This window comes from Haemorhous mexicanus (genome assembly GCF_027477595.1).
Source record: "Haemorhous mexicanus isolate bHaeMex1 chromosome 35 unlocalized genomic scaffold, bHaeMex1.pri SUPER_35_unloc_1, whole genome shotgun sequence".
Lineage (NCBI taxonomy): Eukaryota > Metazoa > Chordata > Aves > Passeriformes > Fringillidae > Haemorhous > Haemorhous mexicanus.
The window spans coordinates 47,898-64,419 of record NW_026775987.1 but is presented as its reverse complement, the minus strand read 5'-3'; the positions used below and the strand labels follow the sequence as shown (position 1 = coordinate 64,419).

Sequence of the window (16,522 nt, the reverse complement as noted above, 5' to 3'; positions counted from 1 at the left end):
GAAATGGGGTCAGGATCTCAAATTGGGGGTAAAATCCCAAAAACTGGGGTCAAAAACCCCAAAAGTGGGGTCACAAACCACCCCCAAAGCCCAGCTTGGCCCCCCAGAGCTTCTCATCCATGGGCTTCACCTGGATCACACAAATTTGGGGTGAAAAACCCCAGAAATGGGGTCAGGATCCCAAATTCGGGTCAGAACCCAAAAACTGGGGGTGAAAAACCCCAAAAATGGGGTTTAAACCTCTCCCACAGCTTCCTGAACATGGGTTTGACCTAAATCCCAAAAACTGGGGGTGAAAACCCCAAAAATGGGGTCAGGATCTCATATTGGGGTCAGAACCCCAAAATCAGGGGTGAAAAACCCCAAAAATGGGGTCAGGATCCTAAATCAGGGTCAAACCCCCAAAATTGGGGTCAAAACCCCAAAAATGGGGTCAGGATTTCAAATTGGGGTTAAAATCCCAAAATCAGGGGTGAAAAACCCCAAAAATGGGGTCAGGATCTTAAATCAGGGTCAAAACCCCAAAATTGGGGTGAAAAACCCCAAAAGTGGGCTCACGAAGCACCCCCCAGAGCCCAGCTCGGCCCCCCAGAGCTTCTCCTCCGTGGGGTTCAGCTGAATCAAAACCCCCAAATTGTGGGTCAGAAACCCCAAAACTGGGGTCAGGATCCTAAATCAGGGTCAAAACCCCCAAAATTGGGGTCAAAACCCCCAAAAATGGGGTCAGGATCTCATATTGGGGTCCAAACCCCAAAATCAGGGGTGAAAAACCCCAAAAATGGGGTCAGGATCTTAAATCAGGGTCAAAACCCCAAAATTGGGGTTAAAAACCCCAAAAGTGGGGTCACGAAGCACCCCCAGAGCCCAGCTCGGCCCCCCAGAGCTTCTCCTCTGTGGGGTTCAGCTGAGTCCCCAAAATTGGGGGTACAAACCCCAAAAATGGGGTCAGAGTCCTAAACTGGGGTCAGAGACCCAAAAAAGGGGGGTTAGAAACCCAAAAATGGGGTCAGGATCCTAAATTGGGGTCAAACCCCAAACTTGGGGGTGAAAAACCCCGAAATGAGCACCCAAACCATCCCGCAGCTTCCTGACGGTGGGTTTCACCTGAAATCCCAAAACTGGGGGGTAAAAACCCCAAAATTGGGGTCAGGAACTCCAATTGGGGTCAGAACCCCAAAACCATGGGGTTATAAACCCCAAAATGGGGCACCCTGACCCCAAAGCTGGGTTTAGGGTTTGCACTGACCCCAAACCCCTTTTAGGGTTTTCCCTGCCCCCAAAACCCCTTTTAGGGTTTTCCCTGCCCCCAAACCCCATTTTAGGGTTTTCCCTGCCCCCAAAACCCCTTTTAGGGTTTCTCCTGCCCCCAAACCCCTTTTAGGGTTTCTCCTGCCCCCAAACCCCTTTTAGGGTTCCTGGTGGCCCTTGGGGTCCCACCTCGAGGCAGTAGAGGGGCAGGAAGGTCTCAGTTCCCTGCTGACCCCAAAGGTCAGGTAGGTCTCAATGACCTGCTGTAGGGTTTTCCCTGCCCCCAAACCCCTTTTAGGGTTTCTCCTGCCCCCAAACCCCTTTTAGGGTTCCTGGAGCCCCTTTTAGGGTCCCACCTCGAGGTAGTCGAGGGCCAGGAAGGTCTCAGTTCCCTGCTGACCCCAAACCCTCTATTAGGGTTTTCCCTGCCCCCAAACCCCTTTCCAAACCCCTTTTAGGGTTTCCACTGACCCCAAACCCCTTTTAGGGTTCCTGGTGCCCTTTGGGGGTCCCACCTCGAGGCAGTCGAGGGGCAGGAAGGTCTCAGTTCCCTGCTGACCCCAAACCCCTTTTAGGGTTTCTCCCTGCCCCCAAACCCCTTTTAGGGTTTCTCCTGCCTCCAAACCCCTTTTAGGGTTTTCTCTGTCCCCAAACCCCTTTTAGGGTTTCTCCTGCCCTTCTGGGGTCCCACTTTGAGGCAGTCGAGGGGCAGGAAGGTCTCAGTTCCCTGCTGACCCCAAACCCCTTTTCGGGTTTCCCTGCCCCCAAACCCCTTTTAGGGTTTCTCCTGCCCCCAAACCCCTTTTAGGGTTCCTGGTGCCCTTTGGGGTCTGACCTCGAGGCAGTCGAGGGGCAGGAAGGTCTCAGTTCCCTGCTGACCCCAAAGGTCAGGTAGGTCTCAGTGACCTGCTGTAGGGTTTTCTCTGCCCCCAAACCCCTTTTAGGGTTTTCCCTGCCCCCAAACCCCTTTTAGGGTTCCTGGTGGCCCTTGGGGTCCCACCTCGAGGTAGTCGAGGGGCAGGAAGGTCTCAGTTACCTGGGGATACCTGCTGACCCCAAACCCTCTATTAGGGTTTTCTCTGACCCAAAACCCCTTTTAGGGTTTTCCCTGCCCCAAACCCCTTTTAGGGTTTCCCCTGACCCCAAACCCCTTTTAGGGTTCCTGGTGCCCTTTGGGGTCCCACCCTGAGGCAGTCGAGGGCCAGGAAGGTCTCAGTTCTCTATTAGGGTTTTCCCTGCCCCCAAACCCCTTTTAGGGTTCCTGGTGCCCCCTTGGGGTCCCACTTTGAGGCAGTCGAGGGCCAGGAAGGTCTCAGTTACCTGGGGATACCTGCTGCCCCCAAACCCCTTTTAGGGTTTCTCCTGCCCCCAAACCCCTTTTAGGGTTCCTGGTGCCCTTTGGGGTCCCACCTCAAGGCAGTCAAGGGGCAGGAAGGTTTCAGTTCCCTGCTGACCCCAAAGGTCAGGTAGGTCTCAATGACCTGCTGTAGGGTTTTCTCTGACCCCAAACCCCTTTTAGGGTTTTTCCTGCCCCCAAACCCCTTTTAGGGTTTTCCCTGCCCCCAAACCCCTTTTAGGGTTTCTCCTGCCCCCAAACCCCTTTTAGGGTTCCTGGTGCCCCTTTGGGGTCCCACTTTGAGGCAGTCAAGGGGCAGGAAGGTCTCAGCTCCCTGCTGACCCCAAACCCCTTTTAGGGTTTCCACTGACCCCAAACCCCTTTTAGGGTTTCTCCTGACCCCAAACCCCTTTTAGGGTTTTCCCTGCCCCCAAACCCCTTTTAGGGTTCCTGGAGCCCCTTTTAGGGTCCCACCTCGAGGCAGTCGAGGGGCAGGAAGGTCTCAGTTCCCTGCTGACCCCAAACCCCTTTTCGGGTTTCCCCTGCCCCCAAAACCCCTTTTAGGGTTTCTCCTGCCCCCAAACCCCTTTTAGGGTTCCTGGAGCCCCTTGGGGTCCCACCTCGAGGCAGTCGAGGGGCAGGAAGGTCTCAGTTACCTGCTGACCCCAAACCCCTTTTAGGGTTTTCTCTGCCCCCAAACCCCTTTTAGGGTTTTCTCTGACCCCAAACCCCTTTTAGGGTTTTCCCTGACCCCAAACCCCTTTTAGGGTTTTCTCTGCCCCCAAACCCCTTTTAGGGTTTTCCCTGACCCCAAACCCCTTTTAGGGTTTCTCCTGCCCCCAAACCCCTTTTAGGGTTTTCCCTGCCCCCAAACCCCTTTTAGGGTTTCTCCTGACCCAAACCCCTTTTAGGGTTTCCACTGCCCCCAAATCCCTTTTAGGGTTTCTCCTGCCCCCAAACCCCTTTTAGGGTTTCTCCTGCCCCCAAACCCCTTTTAGGGTTTCTCCTGCCCCCAAACCCCTTTTAGGGTTTCTCCTGCCCTTCTGGGGTCCCACTTTGAGGCAGTCGAGGGCCAGGAAGGTCTCAGTTCCCTGGGGATACCTGCTGACCCCAAACCCCTTTTAGGGTTTCTCCTGCCCCCAAACCCCTTTTAGGGTTCCTGGTGCCCTTTGGGGGTCCCACCTCGAGGCAGTCGAGGGGCAGGAAGGTCTCAGTTCCCTGCTGCCCCCAAACCCCTTTTAGGGTTTTCCCTGCCCCCAAACCCCTTTTAGGGTTCCTGGTGCCCCTTTGGGGTCTGACCTCGAGGCAGTCGAGGGGCAGGAAGGTCTCAGTTCCCTGCTGCCCCCAAACCCCTTTTAGGGTTTTCCCTGCCCCCAAAACCCCTTTTAGGGTTTTCTCTGACCCCAAAACCCCTTTTAGGGTTTTCCCTGCCCTTCTGGGGTCCCACTTTGAGGCAGTCGAGGGCCAGGAAGGTCTCAGTTACCTGGGGATACCTGCTGACCCCAAACCCCTTTTAGGGTTTTCCCTGCCCCCAAACCCCTTTTAGGGTTTCCACTGCCCCCAAACCCCTTTTAGGGTTTTCTCTGCCCCCAAACCCCTTTTAGGGTTTCTGTTGCCCCTTTGGGGTCCCACCTCGAGGCAGTCGAGGGCCAGGAAGGTCTCAGTTCCCTGCTGACCCCAAACCCCTTTTAGGGTTTTCCCTCACCCCAAACCCTCTATTAGGGTTTCCCTGCCCCCAAACCCCTTTTAGGGTTTCTCCTGCCCCCAAACCCCTTTTAGGGTTTCTCCTGCCCCCAAACCCCTTTTAGGGTTTCTCCTGCCCCCAAACCCCTTTTAGGTTTGCTCTGTCCCCAAACCCCTTTTAGGGTTTCTCCTGCCCCCAAACCCCTTTTAGGGTTTCTCCTGCCCCCAAACCCCTTTTAGGGTTCCTGGGGCCCCTTTGGGGTCTGACCTCGAGGCAGTCAAGGGGCAGGAAGGTCTCAGTTCCCTGCTGACCCCAAACCCCTTTTAGGGTTTCTCCTGCCCCCAAACCCCTTTTAGGGTTTTCCCTGCCCCCAAACCCCTTTTAGGGTTCCTGGAGCCCCTTGGGGTCTCACCTCGAGGCAGTCAAGGGGCAGGAAGGTCTCAGTTCCCTGGGCATACCTGCTGACCCCAAACCCTCTATTAGGGTTTCCACTACCCCCAAACCCCTTTTAGGGTTTCTCCTGCCCCCAAACCCCTTTTAGGGTTCCTGGTGCCCTTTGGGGTCCCACCTCGAGGCAGTCGAGGGGCAGGAAGGTCTCAGTTCCCTGCTGACCCCAAAGGTCAGGTAGGTCTCAATGACCTGCTGTAGGGTTTTCTCTGACCCCAAACCCCTTTTAGGGTTTCCACTGCCCCCAAACCCCTTTTAGGGTTTTCCCTGCCCCCAAACCCCTTTTAGGGTTTCTGGAGCCCCTTCTGGGGTCCCACCTCGAGGTAGTCGAGGGGCAGGAAGGTCTCAGTTCCCTGGGGATACCTGCTGCCCCCAAACCCCTTTTAGGGTTTCTCCTGCCCCCAAACCCCTTTTAGGGTTTCTCCTGCCCCCAAACCCCTTTTAGGGTTTCCCTGCCCCCAAACCCCTTTTAGGGTTTCCACTGCCCCCAAACCCCTTTTAGGGTTTTCCCTGCCCCCAAACCCCTTTTAGGGTTCCTGGTGCCCTTTTAGGGTCCCACCTCGAGGCAGTCGAGGGGCAGGAAGGTCTCAGTTCCCTGCTGACCCCAAACCCCATTTTAGGGTTTCTCCTGCCCCCAAACCCCTTTCAGGGTTTTCCCTGCCCCCAAACCCCTTTTAGGGTTTCCCTGCCCCCAAACCCCTTTCAGGGTTTTCCCTGCCCCCAAACCCCTTTTAGGGTTCCTGGAGCCCCTTTTAGGGTCCCACCTCGAGGTAGTCGAGGGGCAGGAAGGTCTCAGTTCCCTGGGGATACCTGCTGCCCCCAAAACCCTTTTAGGGTTTTCTCCTGCCCTTCTGGGGTCCCACCTCGAGGCAGTCGAGAGGCAGGAAGGTCTCAGTTCCCTGCTGACCCCAAACCCCATTTTAGGGTTTCCACTGACCCCAAACCCCTTTTAGGGTTCCTGGTGCCCTTTTAGGGTCCCACCTCGAGGCAGTCGAAGGGCAGGAAGGTCTCAGTTCCCTGCTGACCCCAAACCCTCTATTAGGGTTTTCCCTGCCCCCAAACCCCTTTTAGGGTTCCTGGAGCCCCTTTTAGGGTCCCACCTCGAGGCAGTCGAGGGGCAGGAAGCTCTCAGTTACCTGGGGATACCTGCTGACCCCAAACCCTCTATTAGGGTTTCTCCTGCCCCCAAACCCCTTTTAGGGTTTTCCCAGTCCCCAAACCCCTTTTAGGGTTCCTGGAGCCCCTTTTAGGGTCCCACCTCGAGGTAGTCGAGGGGCAGGAAGGTCTCGGGCTCGCCGCGCTGCTCCTTGATGTACTGGATGCAATCCCTGCCCGTCTTCTCCGAGTCCACGATGATGGCGTCCATGTTCTTGCCCAGCACCTTGGTCACCGCGATCTGGTACTTCTTCTGCGTCGGCTGGCACAGGTCAATGAGCCGGCCATACTGCGGGTTATAGGGTCAGTTATGGGGTCAGGTGTGGGGTGTGGGGTCAGGGATAGCAGTTATGGGGTCAGGGATAGCAGGGATAGCAGTTATGGGGTCAGGGACAGCAGTTATGGGGTCAGGGACACTGGAAGTGGGGCTGGGTTCTTCTGCGTCGGCTGGCACAGGTCAATCAGCCGGCCATACTGCGGGTTATAGGGTCAGTTATGGGGTCAGGTGTGGGGTGTGGGGTCAGGGATAGCAGTTATGGGGTCAGGGATAGCAGTTATGGGGTCAGGGACAGCAGTTATGGGGTCAGGGATAGCAGTTATGGGGTCAGGGATAGCAGTTATGGGGTCAGGGACACTGGAAGTGGGGCTGGGTTCTTCTGCGTCGGCTGGCACAGGTCAATCAGGCGGCCATACTGCGGGTTATAGGGTCAGTTATAGGGTCAGGTGTGGGGTCAGGTGTGGGGTGTGGGGCTATGGGGTCAGGGATAGCAGTTATGGGGTCAGGTGTGGGCCATGGGGTCGGTTATGGGGTCAGGTGTGGGTCAGGTGTGGGCTATAGGGTCAGTTATGGGGTCAGGTGTGGGCTATGGGGTCAGTTATGGGGTCAGTTATGGGGTCAGGTGTGGGCTATGGGGTCAGTTATGGGGTCAGTTATGGGGTCAGTTATGGGGTCAGGTGTGGGCTATGGGGTCAGTTATGGGGTCAGTTATGGGGTCAGTTATGGGGTCAGGTGTCGGGGTCAGTTATGGGGTCGGTTATGGGTCAGGTGTGGGCCATGGGGTCGGTTATGGGGTCAGTTATGGGGTCGGTTATGGGGTCGGTTATGGGGTCGGTTATGGGGTCGGTTATGGGTCAGGTGTGGGCTATGGGGTCAGGTGTGGGTCAGGTGTGGGCTATAGGGTCGGTTATGGGGTCAGTTATGGGGTCGGTTATGGGGTCAGTTATGGGGTCAGGTGTGGGTCAGGTGTGGGTCAGGTGTGGGCTATGGGGTCAGTTATGGGGTCAGTTATGGGTCAGGTGTGGGCCATGGGGTCAGGTGTGGGCCATGGGGTCAGGTGTGGGCTATGGGGTCAGTTATGGGGTCAGTTATGGGTCAGGTGTGGGCCATGGGGTACGGGGCTGCTCTTGGGGCAGTTTTGGGGCAGTTTTTTGGGGGTCTCGGGCAGTTTTTGAGGCACACATTCGGGGTTTGGGGTCAGTTTTGGGGCACATTTCAGCGTGATTAGGGTCAGGTTTTGGGACAGTTTTTGGGGTGTTCAGGGTCAGTTCCTGGGGTGTTCTGGGTCAGTTTTTGGGATGTTTTGGGTCAATTCCTGGGGTGTTCAGGGTCAGTTTTTGGGGTGTTTTGGTCAGTTTTTGGGGTGTTTTGGGTCAGTTCCTGGGGTGTTCAAGGTCAGTTTTTGGGGTGTTCAGGGTCAGTTCCTGGGGTGTTCAGGGTCAGTTTTTGGGTGTTTAGGGTCAGTTTTAGGTCAGTTTTTTGGGTGTTCTGGGTCAGTTTTTGGAGTGTTTTGGTGAGTTTTCAGTCAGTTTTTGGTGCAGTGTCTGAAGGTGTTTTGGGTCATTTTTGGGGGTGTTTTTGGGACAGTTTTTGGGGTGTTTTGGGTGTGGTTTTGGTCACTTTTTGGTGGTATTGGTCAGTTTTTGGTGTGTTTTGGTCAGTTTTTGGTGCAGTTTTTGGTGCAGTTCCTGGGGTGTTTTGGTCAGCTTTTGGTGCATTTTGGGTCAGTTTTTGGTGTGGTTTTGGGTCAGTTTCTGGGGTGTTTTGGGTCAGTTTTTGGTCAGTTTTTGGTGTGTTTCTGGTCAGTTTCTGGGGTGTTTTGGGTCAGTTTTTGGTGTGTTTCGGGTCAGTTTTTGGTGTGTTTTGGGTCAGTTTTTGGTGTGTTTTGGGTCAGTTGGGTCAGTTTTTGGTCAGTTTTTGGTGTGGTTTTGGGTCAGTTTTTGGTGTGTTTTGGGTCAGTTTCTGGGTGTTTTGGGTCAGTTTTTGGTCAGTTTTGGTGTGTTTCTGGTCAGTTTTTGGGGTATTTTGGTACAATTTTTGGTGTGTTTTGGTCAGTTTCTGGGGTACTTTGGTACAATTTTTGGTGTGTTTTGGTCAGTTTTTGGTGCAGTTCCTGGGGGTTTTTCGGGTCAGTTTTTGGTCAGTTTTTGGTGTGGTTTTGGGTCAGTTTCTGGTGTGTTATGGGTCAGTTTCTGGGGTGTTTTGGGTCAGTTTTTGGTGTGTTTCTGGTCAGTTTTTGGGGTATTTTGGGTCAGTTTTTGGTGTGTTTCTGGTCAGTTTTTGGGGTACTTTGGTACAGTTTTTGGTGTGTTTCTGGTCAGTTTTTGAGGTATTTTGGTACAATTTTTGGTGTGTTTTGGTCAGTTTCTGCTCAGTTTTTGGTGTTTTTCTGGTCAGTTTTTGGGGTACTTTGGTACAATTTTTGGTGTGTTTCTGGTCAGTTTTTGGGGTATTTCGGGTCAGTTTTTGGTGTGTTTCTGGTCAGTTTTTGGGGTACTCTGGTACAATTTTTGGTGTGTTTTGGTCAGTTTCTGGTGTGGTTTTGGGTCAGTTTCTGGGGTGTTTTGGGTCAGTTTTTGGTGTGTTTCTGGTCAGTTTCTGGGGTACTCTGGTACAATTTTTGGTGTGTTTTGGGTCAGTTTTTGGTCAGTTTTCGGTCAGTTTTTGGTGTGTTTTGGGTCAGTTTTTGGTGAGTTTTGGTCAGTTTTCGGTGCAGTTCCCGGGGGTGTTTCGGGTCAGTTTTCAGGCCAGTTTTGGGGTGCTCGGTGTCCCTCAGGGGGCTCTGCTCACCACGGAGCCGGGGGTAGAGGCGTTTGATGCTGTCCATGATCTCGGCCTTGCGCTGCTGCCGGCTGCTCTCCTGGCGGTCGATGCGCGCGTCCCCGAGCTGCTCCATCACCTGGTTCAGCTCCTTGTTGATCTCGTCGATGCGGCGCTTGGCCAGCTCCACCTCCTCGGTCAGCTCGCCCTCCAGGCGCTTCTGCTCCTCCAGGGACTGCCTGGGGGCAGAAATGGGGGTTTGGGGGGTGAAAAAGGGGATTTGGGATCAATCCCACGCCCTCCAGGCACTTCTACTCCTCCAGGGACTGCCTGGGGGGACAAAAGGGGATTTGGGGTCATTTTGAGGGATTTAGGGTCAATCCCACGCCCTCCAGGCGCTTCTGCTCCTCAGGGACTGCCTGGGGGCAGAAATGGGGGTTTGGGGGGTGAAAAAGGGGCTTTGGGTCATTTTGGGGGCTTTGGGGACTGATCTCAAACCCTCCAGGTATTTCTGCTCCTCCAGGGACTGCCTGGGGGGACAAAAGGGGATTTGGGGTCATTTTGGGGGGTTTGGGGGTCAATCCCACGCCCTCCAGGCGCTTCTGCTCCTCCAGGGACTGCCTGGGGGCAGAAAAGGGGCTTGGGGGGTGAAAAAGGGGCTTTGGGGTCATTTTGGGGGGTTTGGGGACTGATCCCAAACCCTCCAGGCACTTCTGCTCCTCCAGGGACTGCCTGGGGGCAGAAATGGGGGTTTGGGGGGTGAAAAAGGGGATTTGGGGTCATTTTGGGGGGTTTGGGGTCATTTTGGGGGATTTAGGGTCAATCCCACACCCTCCAGGCGCTTCTGCTCCTCCAGGGACTGCCTGGGGGGACAAAAGGGGATTTGGGGTCATTTTGGGGGATTTAGGGTCAATCCCACGCCCTCCAGGCGCTTCTGCTCCTCCAGGGACTGCCTGGGGACAGAAATGGGGGTTTGGGGGGTGAAAAAGGGGCTTTGGGGTCATTTTGGGGGTCAATCCCACACCCGCCAGGTGCTTCTGCTCCTCCAGGGACTGCCTGGGGGGAGAAGTGGGGGTTTGGGGTCATTTTGGGGGATTTAGGGTCAATCCCACGCCCTCCAGGCGCTTCTGCTCCTCCAGGGACTGCCTGGGGGCAGAAATGGGGGTTTGGGGTCATTTTGGGGGCTTTGGGGTCATTTTGGGGGATTTAGGTCAATCCCACGCCCTCCAGGTACTTCTGCTCCTCCAGGGACTGCCTGGGGGCAGAAATGGGGGTTTGGGGGCAGAAATGGGGGTTTGGGGTAATTTTGGGGGGTTTGGGGTCATTTTGGGGGCTGATCTCAGACCCTCCAGGCGCTTCTGCTCCTCCAGGGACTGCCTGGGGGGAGAAATGGGGGTTTGGGGTCATTTTGGGGGGTTTGGGGTCATTTTGGGGGCTGATCTCAGACCCTCCAGGCACTTCTGCTCCTCCAGGGATTGTTTGGGGGGAGAAATGGGGATTTGGGGGGTGAAAAAGGGGATTTGGGGGGCTTTGGGGATGAAAAAGGAATTTTGGGGGGATTTGGTGGGAGAAAAGGGGAATTGGGGGGGTTTGGGGGTGAAAAAGGGGATTTGGGGGCTGATCTTGCACCCTCTGACAGAAATGGGGATGTGAGGATGACCTGGAGACACTCCAGCCCCCCCTGGGGACACTCCAGCCCCCCTGGGGACACCCTGGGGACATTCCAACCCCCTGGGGACACCCTGGGGACACTCCAACCCCTTGGGGACACCTTGGGGACACTCCAATCCCCTTGGGTACACTTTGGGGATACTCCAGCCCCTCTGGGGACACCCTGGGGACACTCCAACCCCCCTGGGGACACCCTAGGGACACTCTAGTACCCCCTGGGGACACTCCAGTCCCCCTGGGGACACCTTGGGGACACTCCAGCCCTCCCGGGGTCACTCCAGCCACCCTGGGGGTCACTCCAGCCCCCCTTGGGGACACCCTGGGGTCACTCCAGCCCCCCTGGGGACACCTTGGGGACACTCCAGCCCCCCTTGGGGACACCCTGGTGTCACTCCAAGCCCCCTGGGGACATCTTGGGGACACTCCAACCCCCTTGGGTACACTTTGGGGACACTCTAGCCACCCTGGGGACACCCTAGAGACACTCCAGTCCCCCTGGGGACACCCTGGGGACACTCCAGTCCCCCTGGGGACACCTTGGGGACACTCCAACCCCCTGGGGACACCTTGGGGACACTCCAACCCCTTGGGGACACCCTGGGGACACTCCACCCACTTGGGGACACCCTGGGGACACTCCACCCACTTGCTGGTGGCGATGTACTCCTCGAGCTTCTCGATGCGTTTCTGGTTCTCCTCGATCTCGCGCAGCTTCTGCTTGATCTTGGCCTGGGGACAGCGGGGACAGGTGGGACAGGTGGGCTCAGGTGAGCTCAGGGGACAGTCAGGGGACAGTCTGGGGACAGTCTGGGGGCCTCACCTCGGTCTCCACCTTCTTCCTCTCCTCCAGGTCCAGGCGGTCCTGGTCGGCCTTTTGGTCGCGGTTGAACTTCTCGAGCTCCTGGGCCAGCGTGGCCGCGCGCTTGCTGGCCTCCTCCTTCAGCCGGTGGTACTTCTTCACCTGGGGGCACCTGGCCTCAGCTCACCTGCCTCAGCTCACCTGGCTCAGCTCACCTGGCCTCAGCTCACCTGGGGGCACCTGCCTCAGCTCACCTGGGGCTCAGCTCACCTGCCTCAGCTCACCTGGGGGCACCTGCCTCAGCTCACCTGCCTCAGCTCACCTGGGGCTCAGCTCACCTGGCTCAGCTCACCTGCCTCAGCTCACCTGGGGGCACCTGCCTCAGCTCACCTGCCTCAGCTCACCTGGGGGCACCTGCCTCAGCTCACCTGCCTCAGCTCACCTGCCTCAGCTCACCTGGGGGCACCTGCCTCAGCTCACCTGCCTCAGCTCACCTGCCTCAGCTCACCTGGGGGGCTCACCTGGCTCAGCTCACCTGCCTCAGCTCACCTGCCTCAGCTCACCTGGGGGGCTCACCTGGCTCAGCTCACCTGGGGGCACCTGCCTCAGCTCACCTGGCTCAGCTCACCTGGGGGCACCTGCCTCAGCTCACCTGGCTCAGCTCACCTGGGGGGCTCAGCTCACCTGGCTCAGCTCACCTGGGCTCAGCTCACCTGGGGGGCTCAGCTCACCTGGCTCAGCTCACCTGGGCTCAGCTCACCTGGGGGTGACCTCACCTGGCCTCAGCTCACCTGGGCTCAGCTCACCTGGGGCTCAGCTCACCTGGCTCAGCTCACCTGGGGGCACCTGGCTCAGCTCACCTGGGGGCACCTGGCTCAGCTCACCTGGCTCAGCTCACCTGGGCTCAGCTCACCTGGGGCTCAGCTCACCTGGCTCAGCTCACCTGGGCTCAGCTCACCTGGGGCTCAGCTCACCTGGGGCTCAGCTCACCTGGGCTCAGCTCACCTGGGGGGCTCAGCTCACCTGGGGCTCAGCTCACCTGGGCTCAGCTCACCTGGCTCAGCTCACCTGGGCTCAGCTCACCTGGCTCAGCTCACCTGGGCTCAGCTCACCTGGCTCAGCTCACCTGGGCTCAGCTCACCTGGCCTCAGCTCACCTGGCTCAGCTCACCTGGGCTCAGCTCACCTGGGGGCACCTGCCTCAGCTCACCTGGGGGCACCTGCCTCAGCTCACCTGCCTCAGCTCACCTGGGGGCACCTGCCTCAGCTCACCTGCCTCAGCTCACCTGCCTCAGCTCACCTGGGGGCACCTGCCTCAGCTCACCTGGGGGCACCTGCCTCAGCTCACCTGCCTCAGCTCACCTGGGGGCACCTGCCTCAGCTCACCTGCCTCAGCTCACCTGGGCTCAGCTCACCTGGGGGCACCTGCCTCAGCTCACCTGCCTCAGCTCACCTGGCCTCAGCTCACCTGGGGGCACCTGGCTCAGCTCACCTGGCTCAGCTCACCTGGCCTCAGCTCACCTGGGGGCACCTGGCTCAGCTCACCTGGCTCAGCTCACCTGGGCTCAGCTCACCTGGGGCTCAGCTCACCTGGCTCAGCTCACCTGGGCTCAGCTCACCTGGGGCTCAGCTCACCTGGCTCAGCTCACCTGGGGCTCAGCTCACCTGGGGGGCTCAGCTCACCTGGGGGGCTCACCTGGGCTCAGCTCACCTGGGCTCAGCTCACCTGGGGCTCAGCTCACCTGGGGCTCAGCTCACCTGGGGGGCTCAGCTCACCTGGGCTCAGCTCACCTGGGAGCCGGAGAGCCCTTCCCAAATCCCACAGGACCACCCCACACCTGGTTCTCCTCCAGGGTCAGGTCTCTCCTGTGGCTCTCCCTCTCCTCCATCCCTCCCAAACCCCACCTGTCCCACCACACCTGGTTCTCCAGGGTCAGGTCCCTCCTGGGGTTCTGGCTCTCCTCCATCCCCCCAAACCTCAAACCCCACCTGTCCCACCACACCTGGTTCTCCTCCAAGGTGAGATCCCTGCCCTGGCTCTCCTTCATCCCCCCCAAGTCCCCTCAAACCCCACCTGTCCCACCACACCTGGTTCTCCTCCAAGGTGAGATCTCTCATGTGCTTCTGGCTCTCCTCCATCCCTCCCAAACCCCACCTGTCCCACCACACCTGCTTCTCCTCCAGAGTCAGGTCTCTCCTGTGGCTCTCCCTCTCCTCCATCCCTCCCAAACCCCACCTGGCCCAGCACACCTGTTCTCCTCCAAGGTGAGATCCCTGCCCTGGCTCTGGCTCTCCTCCAACCCTCCCAAACCTCAAACCCCACCTGTCCCAGCACACCTGGTTCTCCTCCAAGGTGAGATCTCTCCCCTGGCTCTCCTCCATCCCTCCCAAACCTCAAACCCCACCTGTCCCAGCACACCTGGTTCTCCTCCAAGGTGAGATCTCTCCCCTGGCTCTCCTCCATCCCTCCCAAACCTCAAACCCCACCTGTCCCAGCACACCTGGTTCTCCTCCATGGTCAGGTCTCTCCCCTGGCTCTCCTCCATCCCCCCCAAACCTCAAACCCCACCTGTCCCAGCACACCTGGTTCTCCTCCAGGGTCAGGTCTCTCCCCCGGCTCTCCTCCATCCCTCCCAAACCTCAAACCCCACCTGTCGTAGCACACCTGGTTCTCCTCCAAGGTGAGATCCCTGCCCTGGCTCTGGCTCTCCTCCAACCCTCCCAAAGCCCCAGACTCCACCTGTCCCAGCACACCTGGTTCTCCTCCAGGGTCAGGTCTCTCCCCTGGCTCTGGCTCTCCTCCTCCATGCGCTCCTCGAACTCCTGCCTGGATTTCTCCACGGACAGCATCTCCTTCTCCAGCTCGTCCATGTCGGCCTTGCGTTTCTTGTACTGCTTCTGGGCGTTCTGCAGCGACTTCCGGGCCGCCTCCAGCTTCTTGATCTTGTGCGAGGTGTTCTCCTTGGCCTTGATGTACTGGGGCCGCTTCTGGTTCAGCTCCGAGTCCTTCTCCCTGCGCACAGAGACCGCGGGGCCTGGCCTTGGGCCTGGTTCTAGGCCTGGTTTGGGGTTTGGGTCTGGTTCTGGGCCTGGTTTGGGGTTGGGGCCTGGTTCTAGGCCTGGTTTGGGGTTGGGGCCTGGTTTGGGGTTGGGGCCTGGTTCTGGGCCTGGTTTGGGGTCTGTGCCTGGTTTGGGGTTGGGGCCTGGTTCTGGGCTTGGTTTGGGGTTGGGGCCTGGTTCTGGGCCTGGTTTGGGGTTGGGGCCTGGTTCTGGGCCTGCTTTGGGGTTGGGGCCTGGTTCTGGGCCTGGTTTGGGGTCTGTGCCTGGTTTGGGGTTGGGGCCTGGTTCTGGGCTTGGTTTGGGGTCTGTGCCCAGTTTGGGGTTTGGGCCTGGTTCTGGGCCCGGTTTAGGGTTGGGGCCTGGTTCTAGGCCTGGTTTGGGGTCTGTGCCTGGTTTGGGGTTTGGGCTTGGTTTTGGGGTCTGGACCCGGTTTGGGGTCCAGGCCCAGTTTGGGGTCTGGGCCCGGTTTGGGGTCTGGGCCTGGTTTGGGGTCTGGGCCTGGTTTGGGGTCTGGGCCCGGTTTGGGGTCTGGGCCCAGTTTGGGATTTGGGCCCGGTTTGGGGTCTCTGCCCAGTTTGGGGTCTGGGCCCAGTTTGGGGTCTGGGCCCGGTTTGGGGTCTGGGCCCAGTTTGGGATTTGGGCCCGGTTTGGGGTCTCTGCCCAGTTTAGGGTCTGGGCCTGGTTTGGGGTTTGGGCCTGATTCTAGGCCTGGTTTGGGGTTTGGAACCGGTTTGGGGTCTGGGCCTGGTTTGGGGTTTGGGCCTGATTCTAGGCCTGGTTTGGGGTTTGGGCCTGGTTCTGGGTCTGGTTTGGGGTCCAGGCCTGGTTTTGGGGTCTGGGCCCGGTATGGGGTCTGGGCCGAGTTTGGGGTCTGGGCCCGGTTTGGGGTCTGGGCTTGGTTTTTGGGGTCTGGGCCTGGTTTGGGGTTTGGGCCCGGTTTTAGGTTTGGGCCTGGTTCTAGGCCTGGTTTGGGGTCTGGGCCTGGTTTGGGGTTTGGGCTTGGTTTTGGGGTCTGGGCCTGGTTTGGGGTTTGGGCTTTGTTTTGGGGTCTGGGCCCGGTTTGGGGTCCGGGCCCGGTTTGGGGTCTGGGCCTGGTTCTAGGCCTGGTTTGGGGTCTGGGCCCGGTTTGGGTTCCGGGCCCGGTTTGGGGTCTGGGCCCGGTTTGGGGTCCGGGCCAAGTTTGGGGTCCGGGCCCGGTTTGGGGTCCGGGCCCGGTTTGGGATTTGGGCCCAGTTTGGGGTCTCTGCCCAGTTTGGGGTCTGGGCCCGGTTTGGGGTCTCTGCCCAGTTTGGGGTCTGGGCCCGGTTTGGGGTCTGGGCCCGGTTTGGGGTCTGGGCCCAGTTTGAGTTCTGTGCCCCAGTCTGAGTTCTGTGCCCCAGTTTGAGTTCTGTGCCCACTTTTGGATTCTGGGCCCGGTTTGGGTTCTGTGCCCAACCCAACCCATTCCAGGTTTCCCCACCCAAACCATTCCAGGGTTTTGGAGCCCCTCAGCCACAGAGACAGCCTGGCAAAGCTGGGATTGCCCAGCTGGGGTGGGATGAGATCTGGAACCACCTGATCTCCTCCAAGTTCAGGCCTGGCTCTGGTCTCCTCCAAGCTCAGACAGGCTGGGACTGTCCAAGATTTGGAGCCACCTGATCTGTGAAGGTGTCCCTGCCCACGGAACCCAGATGGGAACTTAAACCTGGTTTTACAATATTCCCACCCAAATCATTCCAGGGTTTTGGAGCCCCTCAGCCACAGAGACAGCCTGGCAAGGCTGGGATTGCCCAGCTGGGGTGGGATGAGATCTGGAACCACCTGATCTCCTCAAATTCAGGCCTCTCCCCTGGCTCTGGCTCTCCTGCCCTGCCCGTGGAACCCAGATGGGAACTTAAACCTGGTTTTAAATATTCCAACCCAAATAATTCCAAGCTTTTGGAGCCCCTCAGCCACAGAGACAGCCTGGCAAAGCTGGGATTGCCCAGCTGGGGTGGGCTGAGATCTGGAACCACCCAGACTTGGAAGGAGTCGCTGCCCATGGAACCAGAACTCAAACCTGATTTTTCACCATTCCCACCCAACCCTTTCCAGTTTTCCCCACCCA

General features: G+C 58.2%; 2 protein-coding genes across 2 annotated transcripts in view; both read right to left on the bottom strand.

The window, feature by feature from the left end:
* SMC1A (structural maintenance of chromosomes 1A) overlaps positions 1–16,522 on the bottom strand; it is a 71,757-nt gene that overhangs the window by 43,479 nt on the left and 11,756 nt on the right. The window contains 6 exon segments of the mRNA XM_059837398.1: positions 5,974–6,159; positions 8,938–8,949; positions 8,951–9,146; positions 11,225–11,307; positions 11,399–11,539; positions 14,131–14,389. Coding sequence (XP_059693381.1) covers positions 5,974–6,159; positions 8,938–8,949; positions 8,951–9,146; positions 11,225–11,307; positions 11,399–11,539; positions 14,131–14,389 — 877 coding nt within the window.
* On the bottom strand, positions 14,771–16,484 carry LOC132322701 (proline-rich protein 2-like). The gene has a single exon (XM_059837402.1). It carries the CDS (start codon positions 15,902–15,904, stop codon positions 14,783–14,785), a length of 1,122 nt encoding a protein of 373 aa, XP_059693385.1. The 5' UTR covers positions 15,905–16,484; the 3' UTR covers positions 14,771–14,782.